Source organism: Ammospiza caudacuta, chromosome 1 (genome assembly GCF_027887145.1).
Source record: "Ammospiza caudacuta isolate bAmmCau1 chromosome 1, bAmmCau1.pri, whole genome shotgun sequence".
Lineage (NCBI taxonomy): Eukaryota > Metazoa > Chordata > Aves > Passeriformes > Passerellidae > Ammospiza > Ammospiza caudacuta.
In genome coordinates this window covers 49,998,445-50,021,011 of record NC_080593.1, presented here as the reverse complement: position 1 = coordinate 50,021,011, position 22,567 = coordinate 49,998,445, and the positions used below count along the sequence as shown (strand labels likewise).

The 22,567-nt window shown below is 35.4% G+C and overlaps 1 protein-coding gene across 17 annotated transcripts in view; it reads right to left on the bottom strand.

Annotated features, from left to right (window-relative positions):
- The window catches only part of CLASP2 (cytoplasmic linker associated protein 2), a 145,959-nt gene that overhangs the window by 24,878 nt on the left and 98,514 nt on the right, over window positions 1-22,567 (bottom strand). For 5 of the 17 annotated variants that reach the window (XM_058800510.1, XM_058800559.1, XM_058800567.1 and 2 more), the window contains 11 exons: window positions 21,963-21,980; window positions 19,938-20,039; window positions 19,775-19,801; window positions 16,827-16,853; window positions 14,778-14,948; window positions 13,760-13,867; window positions 10,045-10,107; window positions 9,268-9,374; window positions 5,935-5,958; window positions 5,233-5,477; window positions 4,611-4,674 (listed from right to left, as the gene is read on the bottom strand). In XM_058800510.1, coding sequence (XP_058656493.1) covers window positions 4,611-4,674; window positions 5,233-5,477; window positions 5,935-5,958; window positions 9,268-9,374; window positions 10,045-10,107; window positions 13,760-13,867; window positions 14,778-14,948; window positions 16,827-16,853; window positions 19,775-19,801; window positions 19,938-20,039; window positions 21,963-21,980 — 956 coding nt within the window. The remainder of the gene's footprint in view (window positions 1-4,610; window positions 4,675-5,232; window positions 5,478-5,934; window positions 5,959-9,267; window positions 9,375-10,044; window positions 10,108-13,759; window positions 13,868-14,777; window positions 14,949-16,826; window positions 16,854-19,774; window positions 19,802-19,937; window positions 20,040-21,962; window positions 21,981-22,567) is intronic. The other 12 variants (XM_058800515.1, XM_058800584.1, XM_058800592.1 and 9 more) reach the window with 7 other exon arrangements.

The following is a 22,567-nucleotide window of genomic DNA, read 5'->3' as shown; positions in this document are numbered from 1 at the left end:
AGCTGCTAGTTCTTTAGCAAAACAATAATTTTAAATATCTGCATTATTAATTACTGCAAAATGAGGACAGCTGTCCCTTTCCATTACAGATAATGTGTATAGAACAGAACAAGCTTCTTCTACTATCACAGGTATCCCAACACAAAATTATTCACCACAGTAGGGAAAAAAGCCACAATAGATTTCAGATTGGCAGGTGTTTAAAACACAGAAGTACTTTCATTTTTTTGAAAACATAATATCCATTGTCTTCTTTTCAACAAATAATGTTGAAAAGACTGAAGTAGGTAAAAAAAAAACCAAAACAACAAAACCAAAAGAACCAAAACCATGTATTTTTTAATTGGACTCACATCAGGAAGACGGGCTTTTTTTGGAGGGAAGGGAGGGTGTGACAAATAGGTAACTTTGTTTAAAGAGCTCTTTTAATATATCTGAATTGTTTTAAATTTTTTCCAGGCCTAAGAGTGAAATCAGGGTGTATACACTTTATACTTCTGTGGCCCATGGGTCTCCTGTTTCTCTGACAAGAAAAATGGGTGTTTGAGCTGAAAAAAGTTCCTTCACAATACACACACCAGCACAGAGCTGGGTACAGCAGCATTGCTGTGGTGCATAGAGGGTTGGGCAGATGTTGCCTCCTGAGTGTTTATGGCATGTGTGCAAGGCTAGAAGAGCTGGTGCACAGCAAGGGCTGGAACCCACATGTTTCTGCAGCTGACCTGCCTTGCCATTAGGCCAAATTCTGCTGCTTCTGTGAGAGTGGAAAACCTGAAATCATGATCACACCTCACACAGCTGCACACTCTAGGCCATGGAAGCAGACTTTCTTCCACAGCACTGATGCAAGTAAGGAGGAGCTGGCACAGGCTGCTGCACACCTTCTTTGCTGAGGAAATTCAATCACTTTTCATGACGATCACCAAGTCAGGGAAAGCAAACTCACACCATAAAGCGGAAAAATTCCATACAAATATCTCTTAAAGTAGTGCCTCCAAATTTTCTCTAGAAATAAAAAATAGATTCGGATTCATTTTATCAGGAAAGGTTGGACCAGATCATCCTTGAGGTTCCCTTTCAACCAGGTATTTTATGACTCTTTCAGAATCTACTGGAGACTTGGGAAAAATTTTTAGTAGATATCTTAAATACTGAAAATCTGTGTTAGAAAGAAAACAACACAAATTCCTACTCAATATAAAGCCCATTAGGAATAGCTACTTGAATGAATTTTGCTTTTGGGACAAAGTATGTTAAAAATTGTGAAAAAAAATTGCCAACTTCTATGCTGTCTGTGTAGATGTATGTTCAAGTCTAAGGTTTCAAAATTACCCCACCAGTACTGGGAAAGACTTTTTTGTGCAAGACTGGAAACATCTTCTGTCTCAGGCTAAACTAAAACTATACAGAATTTTGTGGCTACAAGCAGTAGCCACAGTAAAAGGACAGAGGCAAAACCAAACCAATATGTACTTTCTGTATTGTAATATGGAGTCTTTGGCTTTCACAGCCCTAAAGTGAGGGGAAAATATACTTAGGCAGACAAATTCTGGTGCTATAAAGATTACACTGTGTGTGTGGTGGGGGGGTGTCTCACAAAATCCTTCAAATTGAACTACACAGCAGAATTTAAACCTGCACCTGTTTCTTTGAGTTTGCAGACACTGACACACGTGGCTTTTCCATTAAAACATGGCAGCCTAACAAACTGCTTACAAGCTCTGACTTGATGGAGTAATACAGACTTTTTATGACACTTCAAACATGTAAAGCGGCTTAAACTGAAATAATTATAAAGTGAATTATGATTCACTATGGCTAAAATACTCTGAAGATCCTGTGCTCATGTTTCAGCTGTTAAAAATACACATAATTGAGGATTCAGCTTTTTTTAAAGCTTTGCTTCATTTTAGATTTACCACGGAGAATGTTTAGACAAAAATAAGTAAAGTAATTTTGCTGCATTAAAAAAAAATTCTCAACATATCATTTTGTCTCAGCATGAAGAATTTAAGAAGGCTGAAAGAGCATCTAAGGTAAAGGATGAATTTGGAATGGAAAATGGAACTCAAGTACCTATAAGTTGAAGAATGTATGTGGATACTGCAAAAATTGCACTTTCTGTTTTTATGATGCAAACTAAAATACTGAAATCAACCATCTGAAGTTGAAGTCATAATAATTTGACAGTGGAAAAAAATAAACAGATATGGAAATAATTACAAGTGTTCTACCTCTAAAGTGAATTATTTCAGATGTGCCAACCACCACAATACAAAGCAGGAATGCATAACCAAACAATGTCAGCTAATTAGTAGATAAAGCACATCTCGAAATTTTACCACACATTTTACTAATTGTTTATAGCATTTTATGATTGCAAAAGGCTTGACACTGCATGAACTCTTTGGGGAAGTAAAATAGAGAAAAGGGGTTAATTGCACATTCATGCAAAGTAAGGTTAGGCTTCCAACAAATACTGAACCAACTTACTCTCTAAAGAGAGTTCCAACACAGGGGACAGCATGCAAAACGAAACGAAAACAGAACAGAACAAAACAAACAACAAAAAAGGGAAAAAGATAAAAACACACAAATTAGTGGCCATCAATACGACATTCCTGTATGGAATATAAACCAAAATAAAACAAAAAAGGTACTTCAAAACTTTTATGACAAATTTAAGTAATTTTACTGGGATACCCAATTTAATTTTAAAATAAACACTTGGCACGTCCTTTAAGCCATTCTCCCATTTTCTCCTCCAAATATTATTATTCTCTTATTCTATGCAATTCCCTCCATCCAGATATCCTGTTAAAGTAAACCTTATAAAATTCCACAAAAGTGATGACAGAATAATTCCTACAGACACTTGAGTAGAGTTTAAGATGAGATTTATGTAGGTGTATATGTGTGATTAAAAAAAAAATCACAGCTGATGAACTCTTATATTTAAAGGGCTCTCCTGATAACATTGATAACTATTAATAGTTTTGCAACACCAAGAAGCAGGCAAGGTTTCAGGGATTGGAACAGCTGTACCACAGGTCAAACACAGGCCAAATTTTCTTGAAGCTACATTATTTCATATCATAGTGGCTAGTAAACAGAACAATCAACTGAACAAGTCAATATAACATTTTAAAAGGCTTATTTAAAAGGTAAAATGCTCTTTTATTTCTAGCTCTGACATATACATTGCTACAAATACTATTATCACAGAACAAGCACAATTAAACCAAGCTGCTATTAACCATTTGGTCATTACTTCATTTAAAAAGTAAATATTCCAGCAATATTTCAATATTTAATATTCTTTTCTCTGCTTTTTATGTAATGTTTTTTTCTTTTTAACTGCTTGGTTTAGTCTTTTCTTCTGGATTTCTGCTGTATGTGATCAACTTTAATGCCACGTTGCTGTGGGCAGTGCAAGTTATTTCCAAAATATGTGGTGTCAGAGATAGCAGCTCTCACTTTTTCCAACAGGAAAAATAAAGAGGACAGATGAACACTAAAGTTAACCTGTCAAGACCTCTTATCACTCTGAATTTAATTTTCCATTGCAGCAATAATAAAGAATTTTACATATTTTTAAAAACGTGTAAAATGTATTGCATAATCAAAGTAGTTTTTCAGGATTCTTCTGGGAAAAGTCAATACTTCTGAAATAATACCCTATTATGAATTCATCTTTGTAATTTCATCAATTCTGAAATACCGACACAAAGTGGGACATGTTATACTCAACATAAAAGACACCACTTCATCCAAACAAGCCTATAATTAAATAAAATATAAAGTTAGGTACTTTTTTTATATTATTACATTTATCAGGATCCTTCCTTACCTGCATTCCTTCTGCTGTGAAAAACTGTGATGTTTAATCAAGCTGTACTAGTAACCCACTTCCCACAAAAACTGTAAAAATACTATCATGCAAAGTAACTCACTTAAAAAGATTTTAATTGTCTTAAGAAACAGAAGCATTATTTTCCTTATTGTATCATCCATACTGAGTCATTACCTAAGTAAAAGTGAATAAACCATCACATTTTCTTTTATACCAAAGTATAGTCTCGTTATGGAATATTTAAAAAATTATGTAAAAATTATTCACCAGTCTCAACTGGCAGCCCTATCTACAAAATTCATGGAAGGTATCATAAGCTATGATAATACACAATGTCCTAGAAAATAAGTAAGTACACACTTGATGTAGTTTATCTGATTATGCATGATTTAGTCAGACAACTTTATTTATAACTTAAATTTTCTTCTCATTGAGAGAAAATCTATACTTTTGTTGAAGTGGCCTCTGTAAATAACAACCTCTTAAAAACACAGATTTTCAGCACAAACTCTTGAACTACTTCAATGCATTTTATATGACATTGACCTTCACTTTATTTCCATGATCCTGCAGAAAAAGGGTGGAAAATTATCTTGTTCAAAACTTCAAACTAAATTAATTGAAATCTCATACCATTAACTACTCTTGTTTGAGAAATTTTACATAGGGAAATATCACTGACGTAATTTATTATAACTGCCTTTCTTTTAATTTATGTTTTCAGAAATTTATGAAAATAAGAAAAACCTACACATACCTTACTGTGAGGATCAGCAAACATTCTTGTGAAGATCTCACACAATCTTTTCAACTCAACACGACTGTCAAAATGACAACAATACATTAGTCAACTCCCCTGCTAGTTCTGCTAGAACACTAATGCATAGCAATCAGTGAAATCACTAGTAAATCTTGAATCAAATAATCTAGTAAATTAGGTTTTGTTTGAGACATGGATAAAAATGTAATAAATTTCATCTAAAATGAGACTTCAAACCTCTTCAAGTATCTCTTTTAAACTGTCTCATGTATTATACCATATTTTTGTAACAGCGCAGATACTGAAAAAAGTGTTCTTAGTAGAAAGTAGTAAACTATTTCTTCTGAATAAATATCCCCAAAATTGTAGTAATAATAAAAAAAAAGGCCTTCTTTTGATAGTAGATGGAAGCATCTTATGAACACTCTGTATGGCAATAATTCTCAATTGTGTATTCCCTACATCCACTAGTATATAAACATACACTAGTAGCCAGAAGTGAGAAAAGCTTCCTTGCTCCTTCCCCCACCTTACTCTCACAGACACACCGCGCCTTCCCTCTCCCCTGCCTCCCACCAACACTGAAACAAGATGTTTCTCTATTGAGATGCCATCCTACCTTAAAGTTCTCTGGTTCTTTAGCAAGTTCTGCAGGCCTAGAAGGCCTTCTTTCCTCTCTGACCAGTTGGTGCTGGCACAGCGGTTCAGGACCTCAGCCACATCTTCTGTCTGCCTCATGTAGGTGGGGATGCTCCCGTTCCTGGAGCTGTAGGACCTTTCTGAACAGGCACTTGATGCATCACTGTTGGCATCATCATCTGAGTACATCCCATACGATTCGTATCTTCTTCGCACGGGCTTCTTCTATTGTACAGAGACAGCCCAGATCAGCACTGATCCTCACAGGGATAATACAACATACCCATAGGGGGGCATAAGGCCAACAGTTCCAATAACTGGTGTGACCCCTACTCCCTGCAGTGACAAATGGCTCCAACCATTCAGCAGGTCAAACCAAGTTAATGAAAATATTCTGAAGTATGGCTTACATAATATTCCAAACATAAACCCAAAGCAAACGCAGAGAAGACATACGTTTGAGGAAACATTTAACTTTAGGTCCTTTTCAAGAACCCACAAAATTGCATAATGGGATGACAAAAGATTGTTGCAAGTTAGTTATTTCACTTCATAGCTTTATATACATTACAGAATTTAAGAATCAGAGGTCTACACAAATTCTGACATTTTAACTAATTTTGTATCAAACATGTTAATATCAAAATATTAAACTATTAAAGAAGAAAAATAGTTTCTATACCTTAGTCCGTATGTCTCCTAAGAGCTGTTAGCAGTAAATTATTGAAAAGAAACAGAAATTGAGAACAGGAAGGTAAGGCATGGCAGCACTGTGAGTAATAAACTTCCTGCCACTGGACAATATATAGTCTTACTGTAAATTTTGTTCTTAGCTCTCTGTGTCTGATTAGCACATTGTCAAGATGTAGTTTGCTAAGTTTCCATTTCCAGTAAAGTATTACATATCATGGGCAGGTTGCTCACAAAGACTTCTCTCTCAAAATTTTTGTGTCTTATGTGGTGATATTTGAGCATGAACACATTAACTTAACACATGCAGGCAATTTTTATTTTACAATCAACTTTAAGTTAAGGACCAAACCTTGATTTGAACTATTTAATCTAAATTTTGTCATTGCAATAATAACAGTCAATGTTCTACAAAAAAAAATTGATTACATAATGCAAAATTCCAAATTTCCTAAAATAAAAAACAAGCCAACAAAACAAAACACAACATACCAAAGATCAGAAGGGGGAAAGAACAGCTATTTATCCTAAAATGAAAAAAAACCCACACACCTCTGCAAAACAGCTCTTGCCATTCAAACACTGGAGCTGAAGTCAGCATTTAAAAACTCAATTTCATTACATACTCAAAGAAGCAGTAGTATAAGTGATCATTTTCCCCTTAATTACCACTGCCAATTGCACAGGGCTCTCATTTTAAACCATGGAATAACTTCAAGGATATCACAATACCAATCACTAACTAATCAATACAACAGGTAACAAGCAGGCTTATTGTCAACAGAACGAGCATAAATACATGTGCAAGAGAATAACTGAAGGGAAAAATCACAGAGATGTTAAGTGTTTTGGAAAAGATACACCATAAGGCAAAAACAAAAAAACTTTTCAGTAAATAAATCTGAAATGCCAAAGATGGTACTAAAGTAAAAGACAAAAATATGGAATGACTTCCATTATTGCTGCATTTTATATAGCAATATTCAAAAGAGATCTTAGGCAGAAGACTGAAACCTCTTTGGCTTCACCATCACTAAAACTGGCCAAGTATTTTTCATAAAATAAAACAGAGAAACACAATCTGGAATATTTTTGAATTTATATTACCTATGACAGGACTCTACATTCCACCATTTAAAAATACCACTATGAGTGTGAATCTTCAGTCTATGGTAAAACAGTAAGAGTGTTTATTAGCAGACTTCCATCTACATGGAGCCATTTGTACAGACAACCTGTACCATTTAGAGCATGGCAAGGAACCAGGCATGCAAGTGCTACAATAATAAAATTATGCTGCTCTTGATCCTTCTCTGTAATGTCAGACTCTAGTTAAAATATACTACTTCATTTTCCTCTAACATTTCTAGCAGCATCATTTCTCTGAAGAAGCTTTATTGCTTCAACAAAGCAGGACATATTAAAGCCTCAAGAGCAGTCATGGGAAACCTGATTTTCTCCTCAACTTCTACTCTTACTAGATAATTTGCCCAGCAAATTTGAAAACTAGGAGGCTGCTAAAAGTATTGAAGATACTCTTAGTGATGCACTTGTGTGGAAAGGACCATAGCACATGCTTTCCAGTTATAGCCAGAAAATTTCCATGTTCCATAGACTGTTTTTCTACTGTTCCCTATTCCAAAATCCAGACTGAATTCCAGTTTACAAACCAGCATTAATGCTGAAAACATTTAGCAAGTTTGTAATAACAGAAAGGGGAAAATGTACTTAACTTCACCACGACTTCCTATGCAAGATTTCACAGATATTCTGATCTTTACGCCAGTGAAGGCACACAAATTTTAAACTAGTATGTCAAGAAAGAAGTATTACCTAAGAAATCAATAAATAGTCATACTAACAATATAACAGAGTTCTTCAGAGTTTGAAATTTTGTTTCTTTCTATTGAGCTATATCTGACTGTAATTTAGAGTCTAGTTTTTTACTAACTTTTAAAATAACAGTTTTTCTTAAACCAGAGAAATAACCATTCCTTTAAAGCATTCTGATAACTAGAAAACAGATAGTTGCAAGTATTTAATGAGATGCAAATAGCATACAATAATTGATAAAAATGTATGATTCATAGCATCAGGACTTTAACTGAGGATTTCAGCTTGCTGATGTAAATATCAGAATAGCAAAATACATCATGTGTTCAGTTTGGGGCAGGAAGGCAGAGGAGCCACAGCCACCTTTTTAAAGAACAACACAGCTTAAAAAGGAGAATAACCAGTTTTAACTTAGTGTAACGTTTTGAAAACAACAAAGGAAAACAAAAACTAAACTTATGAGATGCTACCTGCTGTGCTGGTTTTGGCTGAGCTAGAGTTAATTTTCCTGACAGTGGCTGGTGTGGGGCTGTGTTCTGGATTTGTGCTGAACACATCTTTGGTCATATAGAGAGGTTCTGTTATTGCTGAGCAGGGCTCACACGGAGCCGAGACCTTTTCTGCTTTTCCCACTGCCATGCTGGCCAGGAAGCTGGGGGTGAATGGGACACTGGGAGGAGACACAGCCAGGACAGGTGACCCAAACTGACCAAAGGGACATTGCAGACCACGTGACATCATGCTCAGTATATAAAAAGAGGGGAAAAGGGGAAAGAGGAGGATGTTTGGAGTGGTAGTGTTTGTCTTTCCAAGTCATTGCTATGTGTGATGGGGCCCTGCTCTGCTGGAGATGGCTGAACTCCTGCCTGCCCATAGGAAGCACTGAATCAATTCCTTGTTTGGCTCTGCCTGGGTGCATGGCTTTTGCTTTTTTGCTTTCCATAATAAACTGTCTTGATCTCAACCCACAAGTTTTCTGACTTTTACCTCTCTCTGACACCAGTGGTGGGAGAGACAGAGTGGCTGTGTGGGGCTTGGCTGCCCACCATTTTCTCTCTTCAGCATCAATTTCACTTGCTGTCAGACAGAAAAACTTTAAGTGGCACCCTGGTGTCTGGTAAGCAGAGGGCTTTAGCTATCATCATTCCTAGCTCTAACAAGCCTTCAACCTATCCTGAAATTTTTCTGGCTGTTGTGAGAAACTGCTGGTCAGTTCTCCCTGCTCAAGTGGCTCCTTAGGCTACTCCAACACAACAGACCAAGACTGTTTCCTGTCTGCCATGAAAAAAAGCATGCTTTTCAAAAGTTAACACTTCTGTAGGGAATGAAAATTCCAGTACTCTTGCAGCTCCAACAACTCAGTTTCTTTGGGTTTTTTTCCCCCCGAGAAGCCAATAAAACAATAAATTACAAGTTCTTCTGCATGCTAATGCACAGGAATCAAACACCTGAAGAGCCTGTAACCCACACAAGGTAAGTGTGTGATTCTTACCAAAGCATCTGCTACTGCCTCTTCCACGTCAGAACCTGTGTTCAGGACTCGCATAGCACTGACTGAGGACGATAATCTACTCGACTGACTAATTCCAAAGCCAGTACCTGTTACAACAACAAAAAGAAAGACAAAGAATTCCATCAGAATAGAAAGCTGGGATGGAAATATCACACTCACTTATAAAAACCCAAGTAGAAGAAAAGCATTTGCTCAGCATTTTTAGTAAGTTATGTAGTGGATAAAATAAACATTTCCATTCTGAAGTCTATAGCGGCACAGACAAAAGTAAGAATTCAAGTAAAAAGCCAGTCACCTACAAATGTTCTGTTCCAACATCACATGGAAAAACCCCTATAAAAAGATGGTTTTATCTGAAAGAAATTTTGCTTTTTTAAAAATTAATGTCTTCTTCATTTTGGGTTTTTGTTTTCATTTAGAAAGAAAGCAAATACAATAGGAAGACTATTGAGACTGTTGATTAGAAAACTACATGCATAAAGGATGCTCTACAAATACTAAAAAAATAAAAAACTAAAAAAAGTTTTTCTGCAAGTAAAAAAATGTTGTTAAGGAAAAAAAGGATTAACATTGGAGGATGAGGGTGGAGACAACATCTAGCAACATAAACACATCTATCTGGATTATTAAAACCACAAAATTCAAATTAATATAAATAATGCTTTCTAAAACTGAACTATGAGAATAACCAAGTGGGTGGGAAAAAAAAATCCAGGATGACTGCACAGATGACAGCAAAGGGTACTCATCCTTCACCTGTGGCCCCATAAGCATCAGGAGCGTAGAGGGCACCAGTGGATCTGGAGTGATGTCTGGAAGCTGCAATAACAGGATTAGATAAACCCTATCTATGACCATGGAATCACAGTGCTGCAATAGCTGCTCAGGCGAACAACAGAGTATTTATCAAAAAGATTCAGCTTAAGCACAAGAAACTGAATATTAAACAGAAGCAAAAATCTTCAGAGTAGTTCTTTGATTATGCCAAATATGATTATATAGGTTTATGTACACTGGACATTTCATGCATAATTTTTTTTAATTTACAAGATTAAGAGCAGGGTAAAAGCAAGTACGTTTAAGTTCAAAGAAGAAAAGGTGCACAGACACACATGCACACACACACACACACAAACAGAATCATCAGAAACAGCTAAAAAGGCATCAGTCCACTGACACTGATCTTGCATTGTGGTCTTAACTAAATTCTGTGTGCTCCAGTCAGAGCCAGAGCTCACATATCAAACACTATCTGCAAAAAGTGCCTCCTGCACGAACCTGCTGTGCTGGCAGCTGACAATTTGTACACACTTGAATTCTTGCCTATGTTGCAGACAACTCAACCTCAGCAAAAACTCAGCACTATGAAAATGAAGTTAAATATACCCAATTATAATTAAAAGTTTAATATAAGCCAACCAATGCAATTAATAATTCACATACTTACTATTTTATTTAAATGAATAAAATGTGACGCTGAAACACGTTAGTTACTACAGCTCATTACGATTCTTTAGTTATGGCAATTGGAAACTGGAGATCCTTAAGGATTTCTGAATAAAACTGAGTACCTCACTCCTTATGGCACTTGTATAAAACTGCTTTTTTAGTGATTCTCAAGAAGCTGACTCACCATTGCTTGTATTTTCTTTCTTAAAACAAGCGATTTTTAAATTAGATGTGTTTTATACAATTCAACTTTTTTCTTAAGTTCACTTAAGTTAGAATTTTATTGCCACATAAATGACAATTTAAACTTGAACTCCAATGTCCACCCACAAAGACAAAACTCCTAGATAAAATCTTACAATTTAATAAATAACTGTAAAAGCACATATCTTACTCCTTCTGGATATATAAAGTAGCACAAACAGACAAATCAAATTAATCATCCTTTTCTCTGATTAGCAAAGACCATTCAAGAGTCTGATTTGACTCATTTACAGGTGAACCATGGATCAAACAACATTTTGGGAAGGACCTTTTAACCTGAGTGCACTTCCACAACGATCCTAAGCCTTGTAAAGATCCCAGAAACAACACACTGTCTTTACACATTAAGCTCTCCACCCCTTAGATAAGGTACAGTGATGTACTTTATTTCTAACTAATTCTACATGAAGATGTTTGGCTAGGGCATTTAAGTTTGGAATTAATGCTTCCTGGAATTCTTGGTTCTTCAGAAAGTGCATCTCAGCATGGAAAAGGAGATATCACAGCTGACAGCTCTTTCAATACAAGCATGAATGGGATAAACCTTCCCCTTACTCTCCATCAATGAATGCTGAAAATTACAGGTTCAACTGAAAACTAAAAATTCAAACTTCAGGCTAGAAACTTGAAATTACTCCTGTCCCTACATACATTTGAAATATGCTGGACAAGTTTTTAAGACAGTGAAAAAAAGCATTATATATAGGGTGAAATGTACCTCATTCCAAAACATATTTTCAAGAATATTCTTTGTAGCCCTCAAACTGCAGAAAATGTCATGTATTTACTTTTGCTGTTTCATTTTTTTAACATATGAATCAAAATAAGACTTTAAATGGACTCAGACTAAGATGAAATGAATTATTTCATTTAATGTCCATAAAATATGGACATTAAACTGGTCTGATATTTAATACTGACTATATTTAACAAAAGTAGACACTTCTATATAAATTACAAATCACTTGCTTCTTAATGGCTCTTATCTCCCAGTGTATAACATTATACTGAGATGTGAGATTACATAAACACTTCATAACAATGTATACAGTGAAGCCATTATGTAGCATTTAGGACATTTTATACCCTAAAGGGGGATAAAATCCATTCTATTTCATTTTTGTTCATAAGCAAAAATTTCTGTGCTGACAATGAGAGGCAATACAAATTATATTCCCCTATTCATCCCCATGTCAAACTGCCTCTAGATACACAGAGCTGAATTTGCCTTATTTCATCTTTCACTTCTACCAACAAAACAATGAATGACATTTTAAATCATTCAAATAAAAAGTCATGCTAAAAGAAATTTTCATTTATTCCCATTCCCAGTATAATTTCCTTTTTTTTTTTAACCAATGCTGGATTCCTATACATATTACTTTGCATTCTCTGTGCTACCAGACAATTCCACCTATTTCACTAGTACTTGTTTTGATATCTAAATTACAAAACTGAACTACATAAAATAAGAATAAAACCTCCAGTGGCATCTATCCCAAATATCTCATGGTATTGCCTAATACAGACTTCTTAAGATAGCAAGCATTTGACCAATTACAAAATGTAAATCTGATCTTGCATGCATGTAATTCAAATCAAGCTGTAATGCAGCATAAGAAGCACCAAGAGTTCTGGAAAACACCCTTGTTTTTAAAAGAATAGAAGGTACATAGGTACTTCAACACAATCTCCCAGCCATGTTTTAGAAAAAAATACAGGTTTCCTAATGGATCCGGCATAACATCTACTTTTAGTATCGTTTCCCAATTAAACAGCATCTGGGCAAACCAGCATTAGTTACTGAAACAGTCTTCACTCACTCAATCTGTACTCTCCCAATAAAACCATGGCTGGCAGGAAGCCCTAACAGATCACAACATATGTCCAGTGCTAATTAGGAGTACAATAGGGTGCCTCAATTTGAAATAGAAATCAGAGATTTACTATTTTCAGACTATGTTTAACAGCCAGTATTATGAAGTCCTTAAGTGTAAGCTACACTGAACAAAGCAAATAAGAAGGACACATACTGAAGACTATTTCAGACAAAGGTAACACCAAAAAGAGATCTGTTTCAGATTCAATTGCACAGAGTTTAATATTACCAAAAGAGCAAAACAAAAACTCAATCAACAAACCCAATATGTAAAAGCACTTTAAGCAAAATATACTATCAACTTTGTAGTAACCTTGCCAAAGATACATGGAGATGAAAATCTTCCCTAATCCTTAACAATATGGTAAAGTAATAATAAATTAATATCTTTATGCCTCATTGACATCTCAGAAAGAGACTGAATCTTGCAAAACCTTGCAATTCGTGTTAAAACGAATAAGCTGCTGACTATAGCTGAAGGGACATAATTAAGCCTATTTTCTCCTTACAAACTAAAATAATTCATTGACTAGGTAGAAAATTTTGAGCAACAGCTGACCCTGCACTCAAGCACCCAAGCAATGAAAAGAGAAACATGCAATTTCAAAAAAATATCCAAAAACCAGGAACGCCTTTTCAAAATGGCATCTGGACACTGTGCATCCTCACACACCTTTCTAGACTTGGTACTTGAGACTGAGCCTAGCAAAGCCTGTATTTCTGTGTGCAGCCCATTCACACACTGCTCATCCTCCATGGGGTAAGTGGGGGGAGAGCCGAAGGAAGGGAGAAGCCGGTGGCCAGCTAGAAGCTAAAGGCAGGGGCACGGATTCGTTAGGGGGCAGGACAGCCATGCACGACGAGGCTCCGAGTACTTACCCAGGGGCGGGAAAGAGCGGACAGGGCTCGTGTCCCTGCTACTTTCACGGCTGGCCTCCCTGCTGCAGCCCTGACTCACACTAGGCCGAGGAATGCGGCTGCCTCGCGCTAGTATGATTCAGGGTGCAGGCAAACAGCGGCACAAAGGGAGAAGACATAAGAAAAGTTGCAGTTTTAATGCAATTCTGTTCCGCAGTAAGATCAAAGACGCGTTTCTAAGAAAAGACATTGATGATTATGTCGCATTTTAAGTCATAACCTTTTTTACAGACTCTCTTGATTGTGGTGGGTTAGTCTAAGTGTGGTCAGTTCAATGAAATTATTTTTTTGTACAGCTTAAAATGGAAATTTACTAACTCTTCACAGAATGGTTGAAAGACCCGTTGGAAGGGATGGAGAAAAAATGAACAACATTGAGTAATGATTCAGAATTTGTGCTCAAGATGAAGTTAACCAAGAGTAGCACCAATGGAAAACTCCACAGCCTTACAAAGAAGGAAAATAAAATTATGTGGCTAAGATAAAAATCAAAAATACAAAGGAAGAACAGCATCAACATCATTCAAATCAACAGACGTTTTTCAATAACGTTGTTTGCAATAAAGAGTAATCTAATTATACTGAGGCTGAAGACATGTAACCTTCATTTTAGCATCACAGCATTTACACATGTGCACACACATACACGGAAGACATGAAGTAATGAAGAACATATTTCCAAAATGGTATTACACTTTCATTCAAAGGATATGGGTATTTTGGGTGTGAAGTGAAAAAAAGAGAAGGAAGAAAGGAGGTGAGGAAAAGAACAACTACAACATTCTGACAAGAAAAACCTCAAATTTTAGCTTCAGTTTAAAACTGTCTTGTGTATCAAAAACTAGTCTCAGAAAACAGCCACATTCTGGGATGTATTCTATGTTTTTCATCCACCTATAATTAAACAGCAGCTGTAAATATCCAGCACTTAAATTAAGAAGGGCTATAAAGAAACCAAGAGTTATTTGGTGACTCTTACCTACTGACAACCTAGAAGGACTAGCTTCTCTACTGCATCCCTGACTTCGTGGGATTTTGCTCCGTTTTTGTGCAGCTGCAGGATTCACCAACACTCTCTGAACTCCTGTGTTCATAGTGGAAAGTGTGGTTGTTGTCAAAACTCTTCCAGGAGACCCAGATCTACTGCCAGCTGAAGGTAGAATGAATAAATATTAGCAACACCACAATGGAGAAACAATCATGGTAAAAAGAAAATAACACCTCAAATTAGTAGGAAGGTGGTGGCAGACTGAAATGATCAGGAAAAACTTATAAGGTAAAAACATGAAACAGAATGCCTTGGTCCGAGTTCTTCCAGTACTGCATACAAGGTAGTTAAAATTATTGATGCAAGGAAGCACTTGACATGGTATTTAGCACTACATGAGCTCAAGAAACCACAATTATTATTTCTGGACTTTGTCAAGAGTTCCACGGTCCCTAAAATGAATGTGTTCTTTTTTTTTTAAGCTATGTGGTCTTACTAACCACACTTTCTATTAATAAAGAAAAGCAAACAAACAAACCTGTTGGAAAGCTAAAAGGAGAAATTTTAAACTAGGACTTCATAACTATCCCAGCTCTTCCAATGTAATCAGTGTTAGAGTTAATTAATGATGTAATTTTCCTAATATTTGAAATCTTCTCCCTTGTTTAAATGCATGGTACCTTCAAGGACTATTCTGACATTAAATAAAATATGACAAACACATGCACATTTCTGTGGAGGTTACCCCACAAATTACAGAAAACCTTCAATTAATTCTAAACAAGCTAAAAAATTGACTAGGATATATTTAAGTGTCTTAAATTTCTGTTAATTAAAACTGTATAGTACAAAGTACTACAGATGTTCCAGGTACACTATCACTACCAGAAAAGGTGGTCACTTATCTTTAATTTTAATATTTCAGTTACAGAACATTTAAATTCTAAGTTTTTAGCAAAGAACTCATTCTTCCCTAGCTGTAACTAATTTAGATCACCAGCTGACATTAATATATTGCTTCCAGCTATACAATTCAAGAAATATGACCAAATAAAAAGCAAACCAGAATTTCAATCAAAGACTAATTACATACAAATCTGAACCCTTCATTAATCTTTAAAATACAATCAGGTAACTGTATGACCACAGTGATGCTATCAGATTTACAGACAACATGCAACTTTTCAAGTGAATTTCATGGGTTACTTCTCATGAGACATGTGGAAAAAAGACACAAGTTGACTAAAGCTTGACTATATGGGAAAAGAAATAAAATCCCAAACAAAGTAAAACATATGCTGGGTGGAAGAGAGAAATCTAAAAAATGTACCATGCATGTATTTTCAGATTCATTGTTTGAATTCAAACTTGAAATGATTATTTAGCAAAATCCCTTTTCCAGACTATGGGCCTATTCAGCAGAAATGATAAATAAAGTATTATGCAGCCTGGAAAAAAACAAGCACAACTTCTATAGCAACAGAAGAATAAGCAAGCCTATAAAACTGCTGTTAAGTGCAAAAATTAAGGGTTTGACAGTTCCCTCACATCAGGGTATTTCAACTTAGAACTGATATTACGATGCCTTCTTCCTGTTTTGTAACTCTTTAAAACAGTAAAAAAACTATGTAAGGTTTCACTGTGGTGCAGACTTGTACATTTTCTTCAATAGGTCAAAACCCACTTGTTCTAATACTTCATTTAATCTTTCTATAGTTTGACCTGCAAAGTGTACCACTGCAGTGTAAACTAACTGAATACAGCCTGAAAACAGCAACATTGGCATACTCTTGTCACTATTACCACTACCAGCAGATCTAAGTGAGCTGAATGATGAAACAAAGATTACTAAAGCACTACCCCAAAATGATAAACCCATCTCATCTCTCCTGCTTTCTACATAAGGATTGCACCCAATTAAATTATGCACAGCATATGGAAAAAAGCCAGACAGAATTTCTGCTGAATAGGGTCCTTTAATGAGGTATGTCAAACAGGTGATCAAACAATGATGTGTACACAAATTCTGTAGACTCTTACCACCAATGGGGTTAGCAGACTGTGATCCTGAACAAGTGTAAAGGCAGGATTAGGGTAGGGATTTATAATCCATGAAGAGGGAGGGAGCAGAGCAGATTAAAAAATGAATGGCAAATGGAAATAAGAAAGCTTTAGTCATTTCACACAGGAAAAAAAGCCACAAGGGGGTTATGCTAAAGCAGTGCTATTAAGTAGCTTCCACATTGAAGAATTACACTCATGTGCTATGTACAAAGCAGATGAAGCAAAGCTGCACAAGCAAATTACAATTCTTCAGCTTTCTAATCAACAACTCCACACTGAAGAATTAAATTTCAATTAAGCATGAAACCGTAGCCTGGATATTACTTGAAAAGAATATTACATTGCCAAAAAGGTTCAAGAAGTTCAACAGCTGAACAAAAATTACACACGAGATCAAAACTTTGTTTTTGAAACACAACAGTAAAGGAACTGAGCTGCAGGTGCGGTGGATGACCAAAACAAAAAAACCAAATTCACAATGGCATAACTGAAAAGACTTGCATAGAATTCTTTGTTTTCTTCTTTAAAAGTAATCTTGAGTACAAAAGGAAGAATTTGTTTCCACTCAGAAATTCTCTGAATGTCAACTGTAATGCAATTTTAGCAGACCCTGTTAAATTACCTGATAATCAAACTGGAAAGAAGAGGAAAAAAATGTAACCATTTTTTTCCATAGGTAAGAATAAATAATGCGGCATTTACTTTATGTTAATTTAAAAATAGAAGAGTAAAGGGCTTTTAAAACCCTAAAAAAATATTTTTTGGTAAAAGCATTCAAATTTGCAAGTCTTTCATAAAATGATTTTTGAACAAAAGATAGCTGCAACCCAAAAATTAACAAAAGCATCTGTGCTAGAGTGGTTTTAAAAAAAAATAGCTTAAATCTAGTATGAAGCTATTCTCTCATTATATAAGCTGGGGAACTAAATCCCCTGTATGGAAACATTAAGCATCACGCTTCACACAATGCTGTGAAAATTTTCAGTCACATAAAGAAGCATCACCCAAATAGCTGGCATACAGTGCCTGAGAATTCTCCTTCGCCTGTCCATTTGTATTTGCCCTGTTTATCTTCCTTAAAACATCTCAGAATTCTTGTTCTCCCCCACTGACAGGTTATAATGAGCTATTTGAAGCAAGCAGTTCTGAACAGAAGTAGTAATAAAAGGCTGTAAAGATGTATTCATGCATTTAATTTTCACACATCATCACATGTAGTCAGATCTAGTTATCTCAATTTATGTCTTCAGACATTAATACTGTGTAAAAATGAATTTTAAAAACCAACCCTGTCATTATTAATAGAAAAGCTGGAAAGGCCTAATTCTGCTTCTCTGGATATAGATTTATTTAATGCTATATGGCAGTGATCATCACTAAAGTATTATATTGCTACCTAAATTTATCCCCTTCCCCAGACATTTATCAAGCATCTTCACTTTTTACAAATTTACCAAAGCTATTAAAAATGCAAAAGTATTTTCAAAAAGCTTAATTCCAAACTTTCCTAAAACTAATGAAAAAATTGTTACAGACACTGCTTATAGCTTTTCACAGAAGGGAAAAGGGGATTAGAAGGAACTTTACCTTCCCTCCCTCTTAAATTATTGACATATTCTTTGTTTATGGTACAGTGTTGCAATCTGTAAAACAAGTTTTGCAGAATTTTTTTCCCAATGACTCATTTGAAGGCTCTCATTTCACCAACATTTCTGGGACTAGAGCATTGTCAAAGCCCTTAGGGGAACTTCTTCTACTGAATTTTAGTAGTAGTAGTAGCAGTAGTAGAATTTCAGTAGTAACTCCACTGAATTTTTAGTGTGCTACATTTATCTGTACACATTGTTTGAAAGCTTTATTTCAGAAAACCTGCATACATTAGATCAGGTTTGATCCAACTGTACTTGTTGGGAAATTAAATTATGGCAAGTACTCTAACGGGAAAAAACCAGCTACTACCTGCTTTTTTAACTTCTAAAATTATTCTATTTACAACAGATGCAGTCATTGCTATGAAGACAAATGCTTCTGCCATTAAAGAAATTATTAAAGGGTTTTATTAAAGAAAGTGGATATGGTTAGTGATAGCAAAATAATATTGAAAATTTTAAACCTGGCAAAATTTACTGTTTTAGAACATTAGATATGACAATTTATACAAGTGGGAAGTTAATTTTAATTTTAGTGCAATACAACATTATTGTGCATCTGTCTTCTTTTCATTAATTTAGTTGCATTTCACCTAATCAGAAAAAGATAAGAATCTGAGAATGCTACAGAGCTTAGTCAGAAAATGTCTGTTGGAGACATAAGATGCGTGGACGAATTGCTGTAGGTCAGCCAGAGCCAGGAGTGTGAGGTAATCAGGTCTTTTTAATTAATGACCAAGTGCTTGGCTACATCTGCAATGGTTACTAAACACACAGAGAAAATTACTGTGGAGTAGCTGACACACATTAAATTCCTTGTTTTAACCCTCTGACTTAAGACAAGCTCAGTAACTGATTGTAACGTGAGGAGTTAGTATTTTTTCTTCAAAGTAGAGTTAAGTAAAGAAAAGAGCTGTAATACAAAAAAAAGGAGTTTATACCCAAGAGCTACAGCATTTTCTAAAGAAAATGGGTATTTCTGGCTAAAATAAGACTATTTTAAAAATGGAAAATTAGGTCTCTCAGGTAATTGCCTTCCATTCTTCTCTATTAGTAGTCCATGTTTACTGGTGCTTCATGTTGAGGAAGTCAGAAAAGGGGGGAAAAGAATGTTGAGAAGTTATAATTGAAGACAGAATTTAAAGATAGATTTCACTCCCTGCTACATTATCTAATTTAATTGGCAAACTAAGATCTAACCTAAATTTTGTCCAGAGAAAACATGAATCAGAAAAGCATGCAAATACCACTGATCCAAAACACTGAAAAAAATACCTTCATTTTGGTCTGGCGATGATGAACCTAAGGCACAGAACAACAACTCAGTATGTAGCTTTTTTTAAAAAAAATTAACTTTGACTGTAGCCATTGGTCAATGAATTTATGCTTAAGATTTGGCCTCTTTATCAGGTATAACTAATAAACAGAAAATACATACGCTGAGATTGTGACACCACTTTGGTTCTACTCCGTCCTCTGGAATCTGTTTTAGAATTTCCAATACCAACGGAAGGGGTGGAGAGCTTTGATCGTATACGACCTAGAAAAGAAAAAGGGCATTAAATCAGTTTTTCACAGTCATGCACAAAGCAGAGCATCAGTAGTATTTACTAATATTTTATAAAGTTTCTGCATATAAAAGAAGCGCAATGTAACTCAACTGGTGACAATTCGCTTGGGATAATTAGTAGAAATTTGAACACCTTAAGGAATTTAATAGATGAGGAAGCAAGATACTTCTCCTCTGATGCTACATGTTTCATCAAACAATTTGCACATTACACCTTCAACACCCTGGACTGGCTAGCTAGCTCTTCCTTCCAACATATATATGTCAAGTACATTAAAAAAGGGGAAGTTTACTCAATACAATGCAATTCAAGCACTAATGTTGCTGTATGAGGTAGTGTCTTCTCATGATTACTTGAGCTTCTAATTCTACTTTTGCTGTCATAAAACTACAGATTCTGAGCTTTCTTCCTAACTTCACTCCTATTTTAAGAAATCTAAATATTTTTCATTACTGAAGATTCTACTGTTTTCCTGGCCCCAGTCATACAGACTTCTACAGGATTTCCCAAACCTTCTAGAGCATTTTGCAGACACTAAATACATTCAAGTAGTTCTCATGACAACATGATATAAAGAAATACTACTTTCCCCACTAGACAGAAAGGCCAAGCAAGAGACAAATTAAACTAGGTATCTACAAATAAAACAAGATTCACTTTTCCCTAGAATGCCAAATGACAAATTCTCTTGGGTTTGGTCAAAGCTTTCTGCATTGCTAGCCATGTTCCTTGTAACATCCAGCATATACAAAGAAATTACAGAAGAAAGGAAGATCCCAGTTGTCTGCATTACAGCTATCTGAAAGATCATTCATAAAAGAAAATAGTGGTGTTGTATACTACATTTCCCAAGCCAACCTCTCAAACAGCAGCAAACTGAAATCACAACCAAACTCATGCTAACCATAATTCTTCTAAGCTGCAAGAACAAATCCCAATAAGTCTCTACAGGGTGGATCTAGCTCAACAAGCTCTACACTTTTAAACACAGCATGATTAAAATATTTCGTAGACATGCTGAGTCAATATTTGATCTAAAAGAATTAAGTACATAGACTGTTATTTAATTCTAGCCTCTTTAGGCTTTCCACAGCAGAATTTGGACATCAACCAAGTTAATATTATTCTTCCAAGTAGAGGGAATAGCCACAGATGAGAGTCTATAGGAAGAGAATCAGGATAAAGGTGGTTATTCACTAAAACAATAGGCTTAGCAAGAACAGTTAGATTAACTAGTGCAAACTCTACTAGTTATCCCCATGCAATGGCAATTGAGAGCTGTGAGACTGCAAGGCATGTAACTGCATTCAGAATTTGGCCCAAAACCTAGGAACACAGAGTGCCACTATTTCAATACTATGTTAAAGTATCACCTGGAACCTGTTTCATTTTTATAAATGTAAAATAAATCAGTTTGTGTCTGTCAGTTAAATGAACTGTTAACTCATTCGGAGTCTCTACATCCATTCACTAATGGCAGGTTTAAATGCTAATAACAATAGAAAATTAGCTTCCAAGTCTCACAGAGATGAGTAATAGTAGCACCTGCTTCCCAGAGCATGAACACATTTGATGAAATATTCTGTGACAAGATTTGCTTTAAAGAATGAATGCAAAATTATAAAGCCCCTGTATTTTCACAGCAGAATGTTAAGCAATGGTACTTCAGACTGCAGATGAGTAATTAAGAATTAAAATAAAAGCAAATGAATTTTAAAAATAGTACATAACAACCAAGTATTAGATGCATAAGCTGTTAGCCCATAAGCCCGTATCTGTTATGAACCTCCACAAAGCCCAAGAAACACCAAGTTCTACTTTTAAAGCTTCATTTCTATCAATGAAAATATGAAGCTGAAAATATTAGCTAGTCTAACAAAGTAGTTTCTTACCATCTTCAGAAGCTGTTCCTAAACAGAAAAAATAACAAAATACATGATATTCCAAACAATACTATGTCTTTGAAATTTCTTTTTGAGATTAATCTTGGGAATCTTGACAAATTTTATCAAGTCAAGAGAGCTAATGCTTTTATGTTGCAACTCCATAACTGAACTGAAGTAAAATAATCAAGAAAATATCCATACTACACTGAGAGCAATTTACAGGAACAAAATGCACATCACTGCCTTTCAAACCACAAGAAGTTCAATAGAAGAAAATTACAATTATGAGATCAGTCAAAAAATTACATATACACATCAAAACAGACATTAAAAATACTGTAATGCAAGCTCTTCTGAAAATATGAAACATACTGTTATACATAACCTCAGAGAAAAACACAGACACAGTGTTTCCCACACTGGACAGTGATAATTTGACAGGAACTGCCAGCAAGAAGGATTTCTCTGAATTAAGCCTGTGATTACTCTGAAGATACACATGCACAAGATCAAGTCTTGCTCAGAGACATGGAAGGAATATGAGCTTGCTGAAATCAGATCACACTTGGACAAGTATGCTGAGCTTAACAAGGCTTGAGTTTTGATAATGT